General features: G+C 38.2%; 1 protein-coding gene across 13 annotated transcripts in view; it reads left to right on the top strand.

The window, feature by feature from the left end:
* Positions 1-20,133, top strand: part of Scn2a (sodium voltage-gated channel alpha subunit 2) — a 79,071-nt gene extending 58,938 nt beyond the window's left edge. For 7 of the 13 annotated variants that reach the window (XM_028769111.1, XM_028769109.1, XM_028769107.1 and 4 more), the window contains 7 exons: positions 1,401-1,523; positions 3,673-3,954; positions 4,828-4,885; positions 8,492-8,625; positions 8,968-9,072; positions 14,324-14,594; positions 17,271-20,133. In XM_028769111.1, the coding sequence (XP_028624944.1) occupies positions 1,401-1,523; positions 3,673-3,954; positions 4,828-4,885; positions 8,492-8,625; positions 8,968-9,072; positions 14,324-14,594; positions 17,271-18,466 (2,169 nt within the window). In that variant the 3' untranslated portion in view covers positions 18,467-20,133. Of the gene's footprint in view, positions 1-1,400; positions 1,524-3,672; positions 3,955-4,827; positions 4,886-8,487; positions 8,626-8,967; positions 9,073-14,323; positions 14,595-17,270 lie in introns of all 13 variants that reach the window. The other 6 variants (XM_028769113.1, XM_028769106.1, XM_028769102.1 and 3 more) reach the window with 2 other exon arrangements.
* The last annotated feature ends 451 nt before the right edge of the window (positions 20,134-20,584 follow it).

The following is a 20,584-nucleotide window of genomic DNA, read 5'->3' as shown; positions in this document are numbered from 1 at the left end:
AGTGCAGAGTGCAGGGAATAGGATGCAATGATTCGTAAATGGAAGGCAAAGTAAGAAAGACAAATAAGCAAGTGTTTGAGGATACCATTGTACCATCAAAGAATTATGAATATATGGATATAGCGGAGAGGAAGACATTGAAGAGTTAGCTGTAGGAAAGTTATGGAGAGAAGCTGGTGAGGGTGTGAAGCCTGAAACAGAGATGGGATTATTGCAAATGCAAACAAACACTGGGAAGATTAAACATTTTTATGGTGTGTTTGGAAGATCCACATCTCCTTTTCAACTCTGGCTAAACAATTTACCAGAAGCATCCTGGTTTACCACTTCGTTTTGTTCATAGTTCGGCCCCAGTTCAGAATGTTTTTCATTTGTCTAACTTGTCTTTCATACTTTAATAGATGATTTTCCTTTGGGTTCTGTCTTCTGAGAATATAAAGGACCATAAATACTCCTGGCTTACATGCAAAAAGCCTTCACAGTTCTTGATAATTCAGAGACTTCGCTCCTCAATTATCTATGAAGAGAACACTTACAAAGCTTACAGAATTGACCTTTGTTCCTCGTTTCCCTCTTGAATTCAGATTACACATACAAAACTAGCGTAAATAAGCACAAGTTTCGTAAAAGAAATTTCATTTGTTTCTGTTATATTTTTTAGAAAACATTTTTAAATACTTATTATCACCATACTTTTAAACCATATGTATTTATTTCTGCTTATCCAATTTCAAATTTTGATATGCTTTAAAAAATATCATTTCAGAGTTTTTATAAAATTCATAATCTGCAGAGGTATTTTAGTGATGTCTGCAACAACTTTTCTTTCTTGAGATTGTAGAATTTTTACTAATAGCACTAGTGATCTGACTAACAACAAAACCAAAAAACCTTTAGTTACACTAAAATTCAACCTTTCTTTTCATTCACTAATCTTATATGCTGATTGATGATTCTCAAAATGTGATTCATGAATCAGCGCTATTGCTTTTCCAGTAAACTTTAAAAAATGTAAATTCTCAGGCCTTTTACCAAACTTACTAAATCAAACTCTGAAAGCTCTAAATAATTTATCGAAAATAGATTTTTCCATACAATATATTATATTCTGATCACAGTTTCCCCTCCTGCAACTCCTCCCAGATTCTCTCCACCTCCCTACCCACTGAATCCACATCCTTTCTCTCTCTCTTCTGATCTAAAAAGCAGGGGCAGGGGAACAAAACACACAGAGCATGACGTTTCTGCAATCGCTCTCGGTGGTTTTAACAAGTGCCTCGGGTGGTGATATGAAAACTCACCCAAGTTTACGAACTACTTGCTTGCCTGCATATAGGAAAGCTGCTGTGTGTAGACTCTTATCCATAACTTTTAATCAATTATGTGCTCTTTTTGAATAGGTCTCACTGGTTAGCTTAACTGCAAATGCCTTGGGCTATTCAGAACTTGGTGCCATCAAATCCCTCCGAACATTAAGAGCTCTGAGGCCTCTACGAGCCTTATCCAGATTTGAAGGAATGAGGGTAAGACCAGCCATCTTAGAATTTGCTCCAAGTAGAATTAAGAACAACCCGAAACTTTCTAGAACAGAAAGGCTAAATCCATATGGAGTTTGCATCTTTATGTTCATATAACAAACGAACCAATCAATAATACATATCTGGCACCCATCATTTGACTCACAGAAAACAATGTCTGATGCTCATAATTTCCTTCATTTTCATTAGTGAATTCTTGACCATATCTCATAGGTTGCTGACAGGAATCAAGATTACTTATCTCCCCTGTTTCCAAATGTACAGGCTATCTTACCTGATGTGATTTAAAACTACCCAATCATGACTCACCATGTCTCCCCTGCACTGTATTAGGTACTTTGTGCCTTTTGAAGTCTGAATTTAGTTTTTAAGCACAGATAGAGATGTCTAAAAAAGTGGGTCAGCTGTGGAAATCTAATACTCCCTTAGAAAGGTAGTACAAAGGGCCAAGAGGAATTCGTGCTGACATTTGGCATTTCCAAGAACAAAAGCCCAAGAACACACTTCATCACCACCTAGAAAATGATCATACCTTATCTCCATGGTATTGAGTACTTAAAAAAACAAACAAAAAACCTTGTACCTTGCAGAAATGGATGCTTTTTGAGATACTTAAAACAGTTTCCTCTAGTCCTAGCACTCAGAAACTTAAGGCAATGAGAAGGGACAGCCAGCCCACATAGCCTGTTCCTGGCCAGGCTGAGCCACAATGTGGCACCGTGTCTTAAAAACTCTTTACAAATCAAGACAAAAAGAAAAATGGGAATAAAAAGTTACTTAGACTTTATCCGTGCGTTACAACCACAAGCACAGATTAATGTTGTGTGTTGGTGTGTAAGGATCTTTGAGTATGTTTTTTTCTAAATATATTTGCTTAGGAAGAAATGGTTGGTTAGCTGTTGGGTTGTTGTTGGTTTTTTTCTTTACTTTTTAAAAGGGTGTTATATTTTTTACTAGAGAGTGTGTTTCACAATTTCTATGTCAAATTTATCCTTCACATAGTTTCAATTTTTCTCCCTCCCTCCTTACCCCCCCCATGGGACCAAATCCCAGCCCTCCTGTGTGACAGGCATGTGCTCTGTCATACCACACCCTCTAATACTCTGTTCTCAGTTTGATATTGTGTGCTTTCCGACTTCGAACTTGGTCTTGTTCAAATGGTGATCTCATAAATACATGACACTACTCGTGGTCTTATTTATTTGTTGATTTTAATCATCTCTACTCCTTGTGGAAAATTTGTTAATACATATGCATTAACACCCAAAGAAAATGCTCAATAGTGTAAAATTCATTTCATAATTCTTCTGATTTTTAGAATTTAAGATGTCTGTGCTGCATTATGGTGGCACGCGCCTTTAATCCCAGCACTTGGGAGGCAGAAGCAAGTAGATCTCTGTGTTTGAGGCCCAGCCTACTCCACAGAGTGAGATCCAACACATCCAGGGCCATATAGAGAAACCCTGTCTCAAAATCCAAACAAACAAACAAACAAAAGATTCTGAGGTTAAGGTGTTGAATATTTCTACCCAATGTTGAACTTTGAAGATGCTTATATTTTTTATAATTTGACTATTGTTTTTATTATAGAATCATTAGTGTTTTATATTATGTGTATGTATATTTGCCTGCTTATATGTATGTACACTACATGTAAGTGGGGGTGGACTCAGAAGCTAGAGCAGGGTGTTAGTGTCTCTGTAACTGGAGTGATAGATAGTTCTGAACCTCCATGTGGGTGCGCAGAAGGAAACCTAGATCCTCTTGAGCAGGAAATACTGTCACTCATTAAGCTAGCTCTCCTGAGCATTATTTTCTCCTTTCTTTCTCAAGATGGATTTGTTTATGTTCTATGTATGTTTGTATGCCCGAGTATATGTATGTGCAGCACGTGTATTCAGACGGCCTCAGAGGCAAGAAAGGGTGTTAGATCCTCTAAACCAGAGATACAGGAGAATGTTTGCCACTTTACATGGGTGCTGGAAACCAGCCTAGGTCCTCTAGAAGAGCAACAGTGCTCACCGAAGCTGAGCCATTTCCCAAATAGAAATCATTGTTTTCTAATAATATTTGAAAGTAAGTGAGCATAAATACTTAACTTTCCATGGGTTTCTTCCTTCTCCTCCTGTGTCAGGTTGTTGTAAACGCTCTCCTAGGCGCCATCCCATCCATCATGAACGTACTTCTGGTCTGCCTGATTTTTTGGCTAATATTCAGTATCATGGGAGTGAATCTCTTTGCTGGCAAGTTCTATCATTGCATCAACTACACCACTGGGGAAATGTTTGATGTGAGCGTGGTCAACAACTACAGCGAATGCCAAGCTCTCATAGAGAGCAATCAGACGGCCAGGTGGAAGAATGTGAAAGTCAACTTCGATAATGTGGGACTTGGGTATCTTTCTCTGCTTCAAGTAGTAAGTGACCACCTTACTATTGCTTGTGACGTGACTAAGTTGTCTTTCTTTCAGATGAGATGCTGCCTCACAGCTGTTAGAATGACTATCATCAAAGAGAAAAAAGATTACAAATTTCCAGCAACTCTTACACACTGTTTGTGGAAACATTAATTAGTAAGCCACTGAAGAGCTCCCTCAAAAATTTATTAAATAACTACCATATGACACTCCCTTCTCTTTCACTTACTGATTTCACATTGCATGTGGAAATACACTAATTCTAATTGCAGTATCATTTACAATCATTATCTATGATATAAGTCTATCAGTGGGTGATTATCTAAAGAAAATGTGGCATAAGCTCACATAGAATAATATTCAACCGTGTCTCATGCTGACACTCTGTTCCTGAAATGTTTTCCTAGGTTCATTATAATAATCATTCTTATAGTTGTGACTGTGTGAAAGGCCACTAAGGTGACATTTATGTTCATATATTATGATGGATTTCATTATAGATATTAAATATGATGCATAAGAAGATTTTATAAAATATAAGAGTGAATAATGCATCTATTACCAAACAGCTCCACATGATAACCACAAACCATGCTACACAAGTGTACTTGAACAAATCTTGTTAACTGCTTACACATGTTTTAATTGTTTTATTTGAGGGGAGCTATGGGATGTGCTGATACATGTATACATTGTGTAATGTGCATCTTGAGGGAGCTTATCTATGACCTCAAACATTTGTTATTTCTTCGTGGTGGAACTATCCAGAATGCTCTCCCAGGGTTTTTGTTCCCCTTTTTCTACTTTTACTCTGATCATTTATTTTCTAAATTGTAATAGAGAGGAGAAGTAAATATGTCGACTGTTTTACAGGCCACATTTAAAGGATGGATGGATATCATGTATGCAGCCGTTGACTCAAGAAATGTAAGTCTACTTAGGGAAAATAGCTAACTTGTATCAATGAGTATATCCATATTATTGTAAATTGTTGATGGCCCAAAAAAACACATATAACTATAGATCAAAGTATAGAACACAACTATTTTTACTAAAGTATCTTTGTTACATTAATTCTTTCAAAAAATTTTTGTTGGGGATTCCGTTCTTCAGTTAGAGTTAAGATTCCTTATCATGTGAAAAGGTTTCATAGGAACCTTCTTTAAACTAACTAGAAGTCAAAAAATTGAAGCTGGCCAGTTTTTTCAATTTTTAATTAGAAAGGTTTTCTTGACTCACTATATGTTCTTTGAAGACTTATTTGATAGATGTGAGTGTTTTTGCCCTGTATGTCTGTGTGTCTTATGTGTTCCTGCTGCCCAAAAGGCCAGAAGAGGGTTTCAGATCCCCTGGAACTGGAGTTACAGACTGTTGTTAGCCACCATGTGAGTGCTGGGAATTGAGCTCTGGTCCACTGGAAGAGCAACAAATATTCTTTTTGTTAAAAGATTTATTTATTTTATGTATATGAGTGTTCTATCTGCATGTCAGAAGAGGGCATCATATCTCATTATAAATGGTTGTGAGCTATCATGTGGTCACTGGGATTGGAATTTAGGACTTCTGGAAGAGGAGCCAATGTTCTTAACCACTGAGTTATCTCTCTGGCCCTGCAATAAATGCCTGACAACTGGGCTTCTCTCCAACTCCTGATTGTGATTTTTTTCCTTTTCTTTTTGGTCTTTTCTTGTAAGCTTGGGCCTTGGTGCTTAAATTTTTATGAAATGTACTTTCAAAATGAGATGTCTAATTTCTGTGAAGAGGAATCCTCAGGGCAATTTTCTTGATCTGCCCTTAAGTTTCCTCCAGCATTTGATCTTCGGTGAGGACGGATATGACTAATGATGACTAACAGTGGGGAACACAGGAAGCAAAACAAAGAAGCCATAACTTAATAGTATCTCCTACCAAGAGGGGAAGTGTGTGAGAGAAGGCAGGGACATGCAAAATCTACCTTAGGAACACAGGAAGTTTCTGCTTTGATTTTTATTAATTTCATATAATTGACCCAAAGAAAGTGGCATTTTGCAATTGTTTCTGGTTTTTTAGAGCCTCCAGATTCCTCTCAAATTGACATTTCCCTGTACTGGCAATTAGCTCTCCAAATTAAAAATTCCTGAATTGTTCTTTCAATCTTATAAAAAGAGAGAATATAAGACCAGCAGAGAAGAAGATGCTAAAAAGCCCTGCATGGCATCAGCAACTTCAGCTGTAGGTGTTTTCTGAATCAGGATACCAAGGGTTACCTCATATTATCTCCTTTAATTTGCATAGTAGCCTCATATGCTTGCTACTAACTCAATCCATTGCTGAAAGCAAAGATGGTCAACATATTCAATGGAGGAACCTTCTCAAACTCTGACTTGAAACTGTGTTATAATGGTTTCTGCAGGAGCTCTGTCTCTACCTCTTGGATTAGTTTACTCGAAGCTATTTCTACCTTTAGCAACAACCAAGATGGCCCACAGCTTACTTTGCTTCTCTTCCTTAGAAACCTAGAAAAACTGTGTGCTACAGAAGCCCTCATGCCCAAGCATATTGTAGACAAGGAAAGGCAATAGACCACTGCAATTATGAGAAAGCGTTTTTGGCTCTTTTTTATTTTTAACGTTCATTTGAATGTAATGTCATTTACTTATTTGGGTCAAGGTCTCACTGTGGAACCTTGGCTGACCAGGAACTTTCTATGTAGATCAAGCTGGTCTTGACTCAGAAATTCACCTGCCTCTGCCTCCTGAGTGATGGGGTTAAAGGCTGTGCCACCACGCTGTGCCACCACACCAAGTTCTGGCTTTTGCTTTCATTAGTCATCATGAACATACAAATTCAAATCAAAATGTGACTGACACTACTAAAGTTTGATAATTTCAAGTGTTGCCAAGAATAAAAACCAATAAGAACTCTATTTCTCTATTTCATGCTGGTAGTGGAGAAAAATATGAGTATGTATTCTTTATAATGTAGTTGGGGGCCACCAAGATGGCTCAGTGGGTAAAGGCGCTTGCTGCCAAGCCTGATAGTTTGAGTTCAATTCCCACTACCCACATATTTGAATAGGAGAACTGTCTCCTAAAAGTTGTCCTCTGATACACACACACACACACAAGTGCGTGCACACACACAGACACACACACATATACTACCACCACCACTACTAGTGGGTATTATCACATTATTTAATAAAGTTCAAGATATTATTTGCTATTTGCTTTTATACTCATGTACAACTTTATAGGACAGTCAATTTAAGTACAAAAGATTTTGAAATGACAAGAACTTGAATTAACTGAAAAAATAAATGCAACAAATAAATATTATATAGTGATAGACATAAATGTGGACACATTAAGGCAAGGAGACTGCACACACACCACAATTTTGTTTGTCAATTTAAAATCAGTACAAAATAATCTTACTGTTCAAGAATCCACCAACTCTAGGCATGAACTCTAAAACACGGAGAATAAATAATTGCAATAAGGCATGGCTAATGTTGCTGCCAGTGATGGTGGTGTCTAGGTTGCAGAATAAAAAACACACCAGAACTTTTGAAGTACCTGGGTTGTGTGATTCTCTTATAACAAAGTAATTCACTTAAGATTTTAATGTTAGACAGTTTACTCTAGTGTGTTGTCTTTCATTTTAAAAGGTTTGAAAATATTTGTTTTACATTGTTAGGCATAAATACATACATACAGAGAAGTCAAATGATCATCAAATAAAGAATACTCAGTTTTACAATCATTTTGTTGTTTATTTTGTCATATTTTGTTTAAAAAAAAAGTTGGTCATGGCACTCACAATTGATACCATGACAGGATAAGCTGCAGTTTGCAGTCTTTCTCACCCATGATTGATTAGCTAAGTTAAAAGTGTCCTGTGAGGCATGAACTTTTAATTACAACCAAATCTTTCATCATCAGTGATTTTCCTCCAAGCTCTGGACAAGAGAGAAGATCATTGTAATACAAACAGCAGCTACTGGAGAGAGTGGATCAGTATGCCCACTATCAGGAAGGACAGAGCCTACCAACCTAGTCAGTGCACACACACAATGTGGTTTCTAGACTACATAGGACATGTGTACGATTAAACCTTATACACTTTTACTCATATTAGCATATTTGACTTTCACAAGTTACTCTAAAAGCTATGGCTTTGAGCGTTTCCATTTCACAGGTATGAGGACTAGGAAGAGATAGTAAATAATTATTTGAAAAGAGGGTAAGGAGACTCTGACTTTGCCACCATGAGAAGTAGTAATCCTATTTGCATGGTGTGTTGAGATCTTTGCTTTCTACGGAAAAGAACATGCACAATGTAGGGGTTTATTTGGTGAGACTATTATAATCATTTCAGTTGTTGTTGGAATGTATGTTATTTTCTCAAGTCAGTAAATAGTCTTGCAGGATTCAACTGGCCCATTAGACCTGGGGGTTCCTAAAATCTGTTTGACATCTGTCTATTTGTTTCATGCTTAGAGATTCTGTGATGTACTTCTAATGAAACTATTTATCTTTGTTCATATTTTAGGTAGAACTCCAGCCCAAATACGAAGACAATCTATACATGTACCTTTACTTTGTCATCTTTATTATTTTCGGCTCATTCTTCACGCTGAACTTGTTCATTGGTGTCATCATAGATAACTTCAACCAACAGAAAAAGAAGATAAGTATATTCAGATTTCCTTATTGCTGGGAAGAATGAGCAAAGTTCACCAGACTACTTCCTTCGTGCTCCAAAACTCAGAAAAACTATGCAAACTTCAGAGATTCTTTTAAGATTTAATGATTTTTTAAGAGTTTAGATCATTTGCAATTCCTACACCCTGCTTTGAAGCCTCTGGTGTGTAGATGGGCCTGCTCTGAGGTACATAACATGTTGGCCGAGTGAATCTTTGCCAATATGAAGTGCAGCGTCAGGAGTTTTGACTTTCAAACAAGCATTCAGGTGGACTTTACAGCTATTGGAGAGCATGGTTATAACAATATTTTGCTTTTCTTTCTTTACTTTGGAGGTCAAGACATTTTTATGACAGAAGAACAGAAGAAATACTACAATGCAATGAAGAAGCTGGGCTCGAAGAAACCGCAGAAACCGATACCTCGACCTGCTGTAAGAACAGAATTCTTTCTTATCATTGAGCATGGTGGTATATGTCCCTTCCCCAGCCAAAATTCCAGAAATCAGCATTTCTATGAATTTGCGTGTTTATATTCTGACTTAATAGCCTACATATATGCCATGTATATACATATGCCAAAATGATTTAATATATTATATATTATATATAAAACCACATAAAACAAATGTAAATGCTTTTTGTAGTCTCAGACAGACAGAAGATCAGAAAGAATTAGTGACACTGGAGATATTCTTATAATGTAGTGACAATATTAAAAATATTTACATATGTCATGTGGACACAATTCATGCCCTCTACTGCCTTGTGGTTTGATTGGTAAAGGTAACCCCACTGCCTATTCAGCTCAATGAGGTTGAATGGAATCATTAATGAAACAGTCACAAGCCTTTTCTGCTTTTAAATGCAACTACTCTTTGCCTTTTCTCCAACTCCCTTGTCTTGAAATGGGACTATGCTGTCTATCTTTCATGAGTTTCATAGCTCTCCCAGTTGTCCATTTTTTCTATTACTGCTAGTTCTTTCTGAAGAACTCGGTGAGCGCTCAGTTCTTTGATTATTTCTGAAATACATCAGATATTATTTCTTCATGCTTTCAGTGCTCTTTCAAATCATTACCGAGTTTAAGACCAATTAGTATTCTCCAAGATTTTATGAGTCCATTGCCAACAATAAATAGCTAGGCTCAACAAATTGTTCAGTATGCAAATCTGCCAGTAGCTCACAGATTGTGGGATACTATATTAGACAAAAGATAAGAAAAGTAAAACTGAACTCAATGTTAGAGAAATAATATAATCTGGGTAATTGCAAACAGGGGTATAAGATAGTCCCTATGTGAGAAAATGTATACTCTAAATCCTTAGAAATAAGCATTTAGGAAGAGTGGTATATCTGAATTACTAAGTAGCAGATTCAAAGTTTAAAACTTACTTGCTATAATTAAGACCAAAGTGTGGATTCTTCAGTCCTACTTAAAAGGGGAAACAAAATAATCACCAGCGGTAGAGGGTGGGAGGGACTTGAGAGGAAGGGAGGAGGGGAAGGGAGAAAGGGGGCAGGATCAGGTATGGGAGGAAATGGGGGAGGTGTACAAAGGGTCAGGAAATTGAACAGAGGTGTGTAGCAATGGGAGATGGGGAACTGGGGATAGCCACCAGAAAGTCCCAGATGTCAGGAAAGCAAGAGGCTCCCAGGACCCAACAGGGATGACATTAGCTGAAATACCCAACAAAGGGGAGGGAGAACCTATAGAAACCATATCCAGAGGTTAGGCATGGCCCTCTGGATGATGCATGGGGCCACCCACCTATCTCTAAAAGTTTAACACAGAATTGCACCTGTCTAAAGGAAATACAGGGACAAAGTGTGGAGCAGAGACTGAAGGAAAGGCCATCCAGAGACTGCCCCACCTGTGGATCTGTCCCATATGCAGACACCAAACCCAAACACTATTGCTTGATGCCAAGAAGTGCTTGCTGACAGGAGCCTGATATAGCTGTCTCCTGAGAGGCTCTGCCAGAGCCTGACCAATAGAGATGTGGATGCTTGCAGCCAACCATCACACTGAATGTGGGGAACCCTAGAGAAGAGTTAGGGGAAGGACTGAATGAGCTGAAGGGGTTTACAACTCCATGGGAAGAACAACAATATCAACCAATCAGACCTCCAAGTGCTCTCAGGGACTAAATTGCCAACCAAAGAGTACACATAAAGGAAATCCATGGCTCCAGCTGCATATGTAGTAAAGGATGGCCTTGTCTGGCATCAGTGGGAGGGGAAGCCCTTGGTCCTGTGAAGGCTTGATGCCTAGTGTAGGGGAATGCTAGGGAGGTGAAGCGGGAGTGGGTGGGAGAGCACCCTCGTAAAAGCAGGGGGAAGGGAGATGGGATAGGGAGTTTGTGGAAGGGAAATCACGAAAGGGAATAACATTTGAAATGTAAAAAAAAATCTAATTAAAGATTAAACAATATAAATAAAATCCTGTTATGGGAACAACAGAGTTGCATCAAGAAAATGATTGTTAAAGCAGAGTATTGGGACTGGAAGGAACTGCTAAAGCAAAGATAACAAAGGCCTAATCAATATATTGTCAAATTATTGCATGAACAATATAAGCACACCTCAGAAGGAATAGAAGCATTCACCTATGGATGAAGGAGAGAGAGAGGGATGGGGAGGGGGAGAGAGGGGAATGGGGCAGGGAGAGCTGACAATTGAGGAAAAGATTTTTTTTTGAAATGATTCATTCCTGAGGATCCAAGAAGAATGAAGAAGGTCAAGAGGCAGCATGGGTTGAGATCGAGCCTTATGTAGGCAAAAGCCCTGACAGGGAAGTCATGGAGTACAGACAGTGGGTCCATCTGGGTTCTGTTGACTTAAAAGGAATTAAATGGGTCAGACTTTATAGGAGTTATCTCTATCCTAAGGCCACCAGAAAAACCATCAAAGTGGCCCAATCCTTTTTGGTTTTATGATGGTAACTCAACAAGTTAGACAAAGATGGAGGTGTATGCCCTGCAGACAAGGTTTGGAGCTAATTTGGAGGTCATAAGTTGCCAACACCAGAGGGAAAGTGAATGGATTTGGCAACTGTTGCCAAAGTGAAGTTAAAAGGGATCTGCTCGTCTAAGATGGAAGCTAAAAGTCAAGATCAAGAATGATGGATGGTTGCTATGACAACAGGAGGCTCAGAGTCGCAATGTAGGATGCCTGGGGTGAGAATCATCGACATCCATTTGTAGCACTGAGCAGCCAAATGTGGGTAGGGATGGGAGAAGAAGGCTTAGCAGTAATGCAAGGAATTAAATGGGTCAGCCAGCCTTTATAGGAGTTATCTCTATCCTTAAGGGTTCCTAAAATTGAGAGATTAAGTTTGAAGCACAGCAAAAGATGTTCTGGAAAGGAGAGAGTGGCTAAGTACAAAATAAGTTGCACAAGATGTGAGTCAAGAATGGACAGTTCAGATCAGAGAAGAAACGGAACTGAGTCCTTCAGGGGATGTTGAGTAACATGAGGAAAGAGTATGGGAACCCAGAAATTGTGAAATGAATGAAGTTATTGAATTTCTTTACACTAATTGGCTTTGATATCTACCTCCCAACAACAACAACAAAAAGGAAGAAGCAAGAATACTAGATAAAAGAATAGTCAATTTCTCTGAGTTTAGAATTGTCCTCAGAACAGAGGGACAGAGAGTTGCTAATTAATGCTTAGGATTCAGATTAATATACAAAACATGTACTGTGGCAGGCCAAGACTTCAGGGCTATACAGTTTCTCTCATTACATCCAGTGACCCAAAATTTAAATTGGCAGGGACTCAGGATTAGTATTGGACATTGAAGCATTGCATTAAGATGTTACATGAGCAAGATTAAGAAGCTTTGTCTAGTTCTGCTGACAAGAAAATTAAGACCAATTGCTGCATCTAAGAGAGTCAGGATTAAGCAACCCTTGGAGGCTATGTCTGTGAGAAATGTGGCACTGCTTTGTCCCAGGGATCCTCTAAACCAGATGAAAGAATAAATTAAAACAAAGCAAATAAGGGGACATCATCTGCAATGCAATGCCCTGAATCTTGTGAGGAGAGAAAGAACAAAGTCTTCTCAGGGCACAGAACTGCTGCACCTTAAAGCAGTGTTATCCACCAGAAAATGGGTGGCACTTATTTCATGGAAGGAATAGGAAGAGAGAAGCAAGCTAAATGATAGGATAGAATCTGTGTGTTATTCCGAGGTTGGTAGCTATAAAAAGAATACAGAAAGCTTTCAAAGACAAATTACAGTGAATAGAGACTAAAGCAAGAAGCTGGGATTGGAAGTAGTCTGTGAAGAGGCCTGGGAGGAAAAAAAAACCCTTACGAAGAAACAAGAAGTAGGAATTCAGCCTAAGCAGCCAAAGGTGTATTGAGAGAAAAGAGCCAAACACGGTAGCTGCTAATTGATGCCTAAAATTTTCTGTTGAAATTAAAGAAGCCTTGAAATAGGGAAAAGGTAGAAAACTAAGGTGGAGAGAACAGGCCAGCAAGTGTCATCTTCTGTGAGAACAAGTTTTTAATGTGTAGGTAGCAAGGCACCAGTCATTCCAGTTAAGATAGAACTCAAGAAGTTCCACAAAGGCCTGAGCTGTAGTGTCAGCATTTCCAAACAGACAGAGGCAAAATGGACTGTAACACTTTCTCTTCGTGACAACTGTTTACAAGTGAGCGTGTACTTTCACAAGCAAGACATATGGCCAATAAATTCTTGAAAATAATGTTCAAGCCAGGCATGGGAGAACCTGCCTTTAATCTCAGGTCTCCGGAGGCAAAAACAGGCAGATAACCACTGAGCTATCTCTCCAGTCCCAGATCTCCTTAAATTTAAGTTGAGGTTGGTCTATACAGTGAATTCCAAGCCAGGTAGGGCTACATCTTGAGACCTTATATCAAAAAGATAGAAAAGCGAAATGAGATTCAAATCAATTAGCACAAAGCTGACTAAGTTGTGAACTATGACTTGTTGACAATTTTTTTTGCAAGAGATTCACTCTGTGTAATCTTCATATGCATTTGCCTGTGTGAAAGGAATATACCTTATCCAACCGCAAAAACGTTATCATACTAAGAAATAAGCCTTAATAGAATATCACAAAATATAGGACTTGATTGAATTTCATCAGTTTTCCCACTAACATCCTTTTTATCGAACTATAATTTAAAATATGTCTATTATAAAGTTGACAATGGAAGACGCTGATGCTTGGAGGAGAGAATACGGTTGGATGAGGCAGGGGAAAAGTAAGAGCAAATCTGGAACAAGAATGTATTCAATCTTTAAACATAGTTTTAATGTTCGCCTCCCAGCACATGAAATAAAAATATTTATTATAGCTGCAAATACTTGCTGACTGCTCACCACAAGCATGTACTGATGCTTGGGGTGCCGAGACCATCAGCTGTTCTCAGAATTCTTTTTATGAAGTTTGTAGTGTGAATGATATTCATGAAACAAATTCAACTGAGGAAATTTAGATTTTTTTAAACCTATTTATAAAGTTTATAGCATAAATAGTTTTCATGAAACAAATTTAATAGTTGTTTATATCTGATGACAGATAACACAAGGATGGTATGTTTTCACAGAATATAAAATTTCATGTTACTAAGTTGAAGCCAGATACATTGAATGAGAACTTTTTAAAAAGAGTTTCTGAGTGCCCTTGCCTGGGTTATTTCTTCCAGAACAAATTTCAAGGGATGGTCTTTGACTTTGTAACCAAACAAGTGTTTGACATCAGCATCATGATCCTCATCTGCCTCAACATGGTGACCATGATGGTGGAAACGGACGACCAGAGTCAGGAGATGACCAACATCCTGTACTGGATCAACCTGGTGTTCATTGTCCTGTTCACTGGCGAGTGTGTGCTGAAGCTCATCTCCCTCCGCTACTATTATTTCACCATTGGATGGAATATTTTTGATTTTGTGGTGGTCATCCTCTCCATTGTAGGTAAGTAGGGAAGCTTTACCCAACAACTTATTAGTGCTGGGTGTCTGGGGGAATGTGAGTCACCCCCATATTTAGGATGTTCAGGCAGATATGAAATGCCAGGAGACCTAGAGTGACATAGTGAGTCCCTCTCTCAAAAAACAAACAAAAAGATAAAAATAAATTAAGAGTATTTAATACTCTATAATTAAACTGTTAGAGATTGTTTTATCATTTCAGTTTTTCAGATCAAGAATAATAGTCCATTCCTTTTGGTTTTTCTTATTTGATATTTCATCTGTTCATAAAATTATGTGCCTTTGTTTCCTTTTCACAATCTTGCCTCCATTTAAAAACCAATAACTATAATTTGGATTATCTCCTGTACTCTGTCACATTCTTATAATATAGACAACTGCAGCTTTGAATAGACGACTAACACTCATATACATAAACCCTTAGAAGTACTCAGATGATACTTAAGTTTGATCTCTTTGATAATTGGCGTGTGTATATGTATATTTGTGTACATATGACACACATAGGCTGTATATGTCTATTTGTATACATACAACACACATAGGCTTCATGATTTTCTTGAGTTCAGATAGCTCTCTATAATTTCCAATGTTCCTTTTTACAAGTACGCATTGTATTCAGAAATCCAAAATTGATTCATTATCATCAAAATATATTAAGTCTTCATGACTAGCATATCAAATAAGATGCTAAAAGTAAATATAATAGGACTTAAAGAAAGGTTTGTCTATTATTGTTACTACTACTACTATCATAATTAATTACTTGATACTCAGATGAAATCTCCGGCCCCTGAATATGTTACGCAAATGCTTTACCATTGAATGAGGTGCCAGTCACTAGGTTGGGCCTATTTGAGGAAAAAGAATATAAATACTAAGAGGGAAAAATGTATCCAGGCATACTTCATGGTTTTGCAGTCTTCAGATAATGTGTTCCGTATAAATTAAAGGTCATAACAGTTCCACATTTGGCAAGTAAGTTTGTACCATTTTTTCAACAGATTACACGATTATTGCATTTTTAACAAAAGGTATTTTTAATTAAGTTCCACAGCTTTGGGCCACAATGCTATTCTATATTTAAACAAATATATTGCAAATATGAGCACGTATATGCACTGAGAAGATTATATAATTTGTTTTCTTTTAAAAGCATATGTGTATGGGTATCAGCTTGTGTGCATGCATACAAGACACACTGAGGTCAGAAAAGGTCACTGAATCCCCTGGAACTGGAATTAGAGACAGTCGTGCCAGAGTTTTAGGAGGTAGACAGATGTGGGAATATAAAATCCTGACCTCCTATGAGGTGAGAATGGTTGGGAGGTCAGCTGATCCTGGAGAGTATAAACAGGGAGAGGTGCAAACTGAGCGACAGTTTCACAAAAGCAAGAAGTTCTGGATTGCAACTGCACAGTAGGATTACTAAAGATTACAGTAATACACTGCATACTTTAAAATGGCAAGAAAGGATTTTGACTCTTTTCACTACAACAATGAAGGCTTCAAGACAAGGGTGTTAACACACCAGACAATATATATATATATATTTGTATGGAAGCATCACCTGATATCTCACAAATATCCACATTTTTGATATTTTATTAATTAAAATATTTTTTAATTGTTAAAGAAAGACTTGGGGGTATAGAAGACATGGCAGGAGGCTTCCCTTTCTCCACTACTTCTCAGTTCTTACCTAAGGCGAGTTAGGTCATTGCTCCAGTTATTAATTCCCCAATAAATAAAGTACTGTTGTAGTTTTAAATTATGCAAGTAAGTTCACTTGGGTCTGTGTTTATTATGAAGATCCTGCAGACGTTATTTAACAAAAACCAAAGTTGATGTTTTTGTCATATAAGGACATATTAATGCAGGATTTGGATGTCAATTCCCAGTGAATCTGCCTCCCATGTTTGTGTGTTCTGCTGCATATGTGTCCACCTAAGAAGGAAATACCTTCATGAGTTCTTATTTGGGATATGCAGTTGAAAATTACATGCTTCATCATATCGTTCTTACAGGAACAATAGCCCTAGTGTTTTAGAAGTATAAATCCATGTCTGTGCTTAGCCATTTTAAGCTTTGTGGCATCTTTAGACCTCTAATAGTTTGTCTTTCTATGATAGAAGATATTTTAATTTAGAAAGGTGGTTCCCAACTTTCCTAATGCCACTACCCTTTAATACAGTTCTTCATGTGTGGTGACGTCCCCAATGATAAAATGATTTTCATTGTTAACTTATAACTGTAATTTTTCTACTATTATGAATTGCAATATAAGTACCTGTGTTTTCTGATGGTCTTAGGCGACCCTTGTGAAAGGGTAGTTCAACTCCCAAGGGTTTGCAACTCACAGGTTGAGAACCACTGATTTAAAATTTAAAAAACTCAATGGTATAACACCAAATATACTAATGTCATTTTAGTGAATAAGAGTCGCAGTTTATTTACATACACAATACATAGATATATACATATATAACCATAGATGTATATGCATATTTATTTCTGTATAATTAACTGTATTAGGTAAAATTATTGATAAATGTATATGTACTGCTATTTATGTAATTCCTACATGTACAGTTCGTAAATTAGATAGTACTTTTCTTCACTGCAGTCATTTACACTATTGGCTATCGTCTTTTCACAGGAATGTTTCTCGCGGAGCTGATAGAGAAGTATTTCGTGTCCCCTACCCTGTTCCGAGTCATCCGCCTGGCCAGGATTGGACGAATCCTACGACTGATCAAAGGCGCTAAAGGAATCCGCACACTGCTCTTTGCTCTGATGATGTCCCTTCCTGCCCTGTTCAACATCGGCCTCCTGCTTTTCCTGGTCATGTTCATCTATGCCATCTTTGGGATGTCCAACTTTGCCTACGTTAAGAGGGAAGTTGGGATTGATGACATGTTCAACTTTGAGACCTTCGGCAACAGCATGATCTGCCTGTTCCAAATCACCACCTCTGCGGGCTGGGATGGACTGCTGGCTCCTATACTAAATAGTGGACCTCCCGATTGTGACCCTGAAAAAGATCACCCTGGAAGCTCTGTGAAGGGAGACTGTGGGAACCCATCTGTGGGGATTTTCTTTTTTGTCAGCTACATCATCATATCCTTCCTGGTTGTGGTGAACATGTACATCGCTGTCATCCTGGAGAACTTCAGCGTTGCCACTGAAGAAAGTGCAGAGCCCCTGAGTGAGGACGACTTTGAGATGTTCTACGAGGTCTGGGAGAAGTTCGACCCTGATGCCACTCAGTTCATAGAGTTCTGCAAGCTCTCTGACTTTGCAGCTGCGCTGGATCCTCCCCTCCTCATCGCAAAGCCAAACAAAGTCCAGCTCATTGCCATGGACCTGCCCATGGTGAGTGGAGACCGCATCCACTGCCTGGACATCTTATTTGCTTTTACAAAGCGGGTCTTGGGTGAGAGCGGAGAGATGGATGCCCTTCGGATCCAGATGGAAGAGCGGTTCATGGCTTCTAATCCCTCCAAGGTCTCTTATGAACCCATTACCACCACTCTGAAACGCAAACAAGAGGAGGTGTCTGCTATTGTCATCCAGCGAGCATACAGGCGCTATCTCCTGAAACAGAAAGTTAAGAAAGTTTCGTCTATATATAAAAAAGACAAGGGTAAAGAAGATGAGGGAACTCCTATCAAAGAAGACATCATCACGGATAAACTGAATGAGAATTCAACTCCAGAAAAGACTGATGTGACACCTTCCACCACTTCTCCACCTTCTTATGATAGCGTGACCAAACCGGAGAAGGAAAAATTTGAAAAGGACAAATCAGAAAAAGAGGACAAGGGGAAAGATATCAGGGAAAGTAAAAAGTAAAAAAAAAATAATAATAATAACAATGAAAATTAAAAAGTAAAAAAAAAGAATATTCCATTTTGTGATCAACTGTTTACAGCCTGTGTTGGTGATGTATCTGTGACTCCCTCAGGAGGTCTATGCCAAACTGACTGTTTCTATAAGTGTATACTTAAGGTCAGTGCCTATAACAAGACAGGACCTCGGGTCAGCAGACTGGGACTCACCAAACCAGACGAAGAGCACCGACGGGAGGCTTCTGTTTCCACAACCAGCGACACTGCTGAAGAGAGGAGAGCCATGGCTACTCAGACTAGAGGAACATGGAAATGGGGAGGAAAGTTAAATTTTTATGTAAATTTAACATGTGACACTTGATAGCAGTAACTGTCACCACCGTTTGTGTTTTGACTGCCACACCTGCCATATTTTTACAAAATGTGTGCTGTGACTTTATCACTTTTTTTTTAAATTCACGGGTTGTTTACTCTTATATGTGACTATTTTTGTAACTGGGTTTACGTTTGGGGAGAGGGATTAAGGAGGGGATTCTACATTTCTCTATGTATAACGAGATCTATTTTCAATGAAGGCATGCTGCAGTTCTTATTCACACATGACCGTATCCCATCACACACGGAGAGAGTTTACTTCTCATTTCAGGATGTTTTTAGATTTTTTGAGGTGCTTAAATAGCTATTCATATTTTTAAGGTGTTTCATCCAGAAGAATTTTAATGTGCCTGTAAATGTTCCATAGAATCACAACCATCAAAGAGTTGTTTTATTTTTACATAGTTCATTATATGTACATGTATATATGTATATATGTATATGGCCGTGTATATACATATATATGTATACACACATGCATACATATGCACACACAGACCATCACATGCTCAGAGTCCTGGCAGCATGACTATAACTTTTTTGATAAGTGTCCTTTGTTAAAAAAAAAAAAGAAAAAAAATCCTATCAGTCCTTTCTAAGAAACCCAAACTACCAAATACCATCCCCACAGCCACTTTCTGAAGTTGGTTCTGCTTTTTTTCCTGCAGTATTGTTTAGCCATCTTTTGCTCTTGGTAAGGTTGACATAGTATATGTCAATTAAAAAAAAAAGTCTGCTTTGTAAATAGTAATTTTACCCAGTGGTGCATGTTTGAGCCAACGAAAATGATTTAAGCACAGTATTTACTGCATCAAATATGTACCACAGTTAAGTATAGTTTGCAAGCTTTCAACAGGCGACATGGTGTCATTGGTTCTCTTAGAGTTCGAAGCTGTCACTGCTGCATGTCTCTCTTGCTGATGCTGCTGTATCTTAACCCTTCTGCTGTTCAGAAGTCTAATAGGGAAGCCATATGTCAGTGGTGAAGTGAAGCAAATCGTTCCATGAGGAACTCATTCTTCACTACGCTGAGCAATGGGTTGCAGTAAACAAGGAAGAGATCCCTGTTCTTTGTTCTCCCAACCCTTAATTGAACACTCCGGTGAGACGTCTGACGGTATAAACAAGTGGCAAGCTGCTTAGATGTGTTGAAAGTATATGGTTAGAGTTTTCTAAGGAAATATACATACTGTAAAAAGGGGGTTCATTTTATTTTATTTCAAAGCCTTTTGTACATAAAATGGGAAATTAAAAGTATCTTCAGGTTGATGTCACAGTCCTATTGTTAATTTCTGTTCCCGGCACTTTTTAATTAAGGCACTCTGCCAAGGAGGAGATAAGGCCGAAAAGGCAGTGTAGGGCTCTGCTGTCGTTGTTGGTACTGTGGACTTGCTCATATTTCCACTTGAAACAATTCTCATTCCAAGTCTAATGTTCATTTGCTTTCAATAGTGATGCCTTATCATTGACAAGAGATTTCAAAGGGAGCAGATGATAGATGCTTTTGGCATTGCCTGAGTGGGATGTCCTCACCTACCCTTCCCTTCCACTCATCTATCTTTCTTAATGTTCATTTACACAGATAGATAGATGGAAAGATAGACTCTTACTGACCCACATGGCACTAGAGCTGTATCAGATATGATTTGGAAACCAAGCTTGCTTGTTTTCTTCTTCTTCTTCTTCTTCTTCTTCTTCTTCTTCTTCTTCTTCTTCTTCTTCTTCTCCTTCTCCTTCTCCTTCTCCT

The sequence above is a fragment of the Grammomys surdaster genome, unplaced genomic scaffold (genome assembly GCF_004785775.1).
Source record: "Grammomys surdaster isolate TR1022 unplaced genomic scaffold, NIH_TR_1.0 191, whole genome shotgun sequence".
NCBI lineage: Eukaryota > Metazoa > Chordata > Mammalia > Rodentia > Muridae > Grammomys > Grammomys surdaster.
The sequence above is the reverse complement of the archived record's forward strand: the minus strand, read 5'-3'. Positions and strand labels throughout refer to the sequence as shown.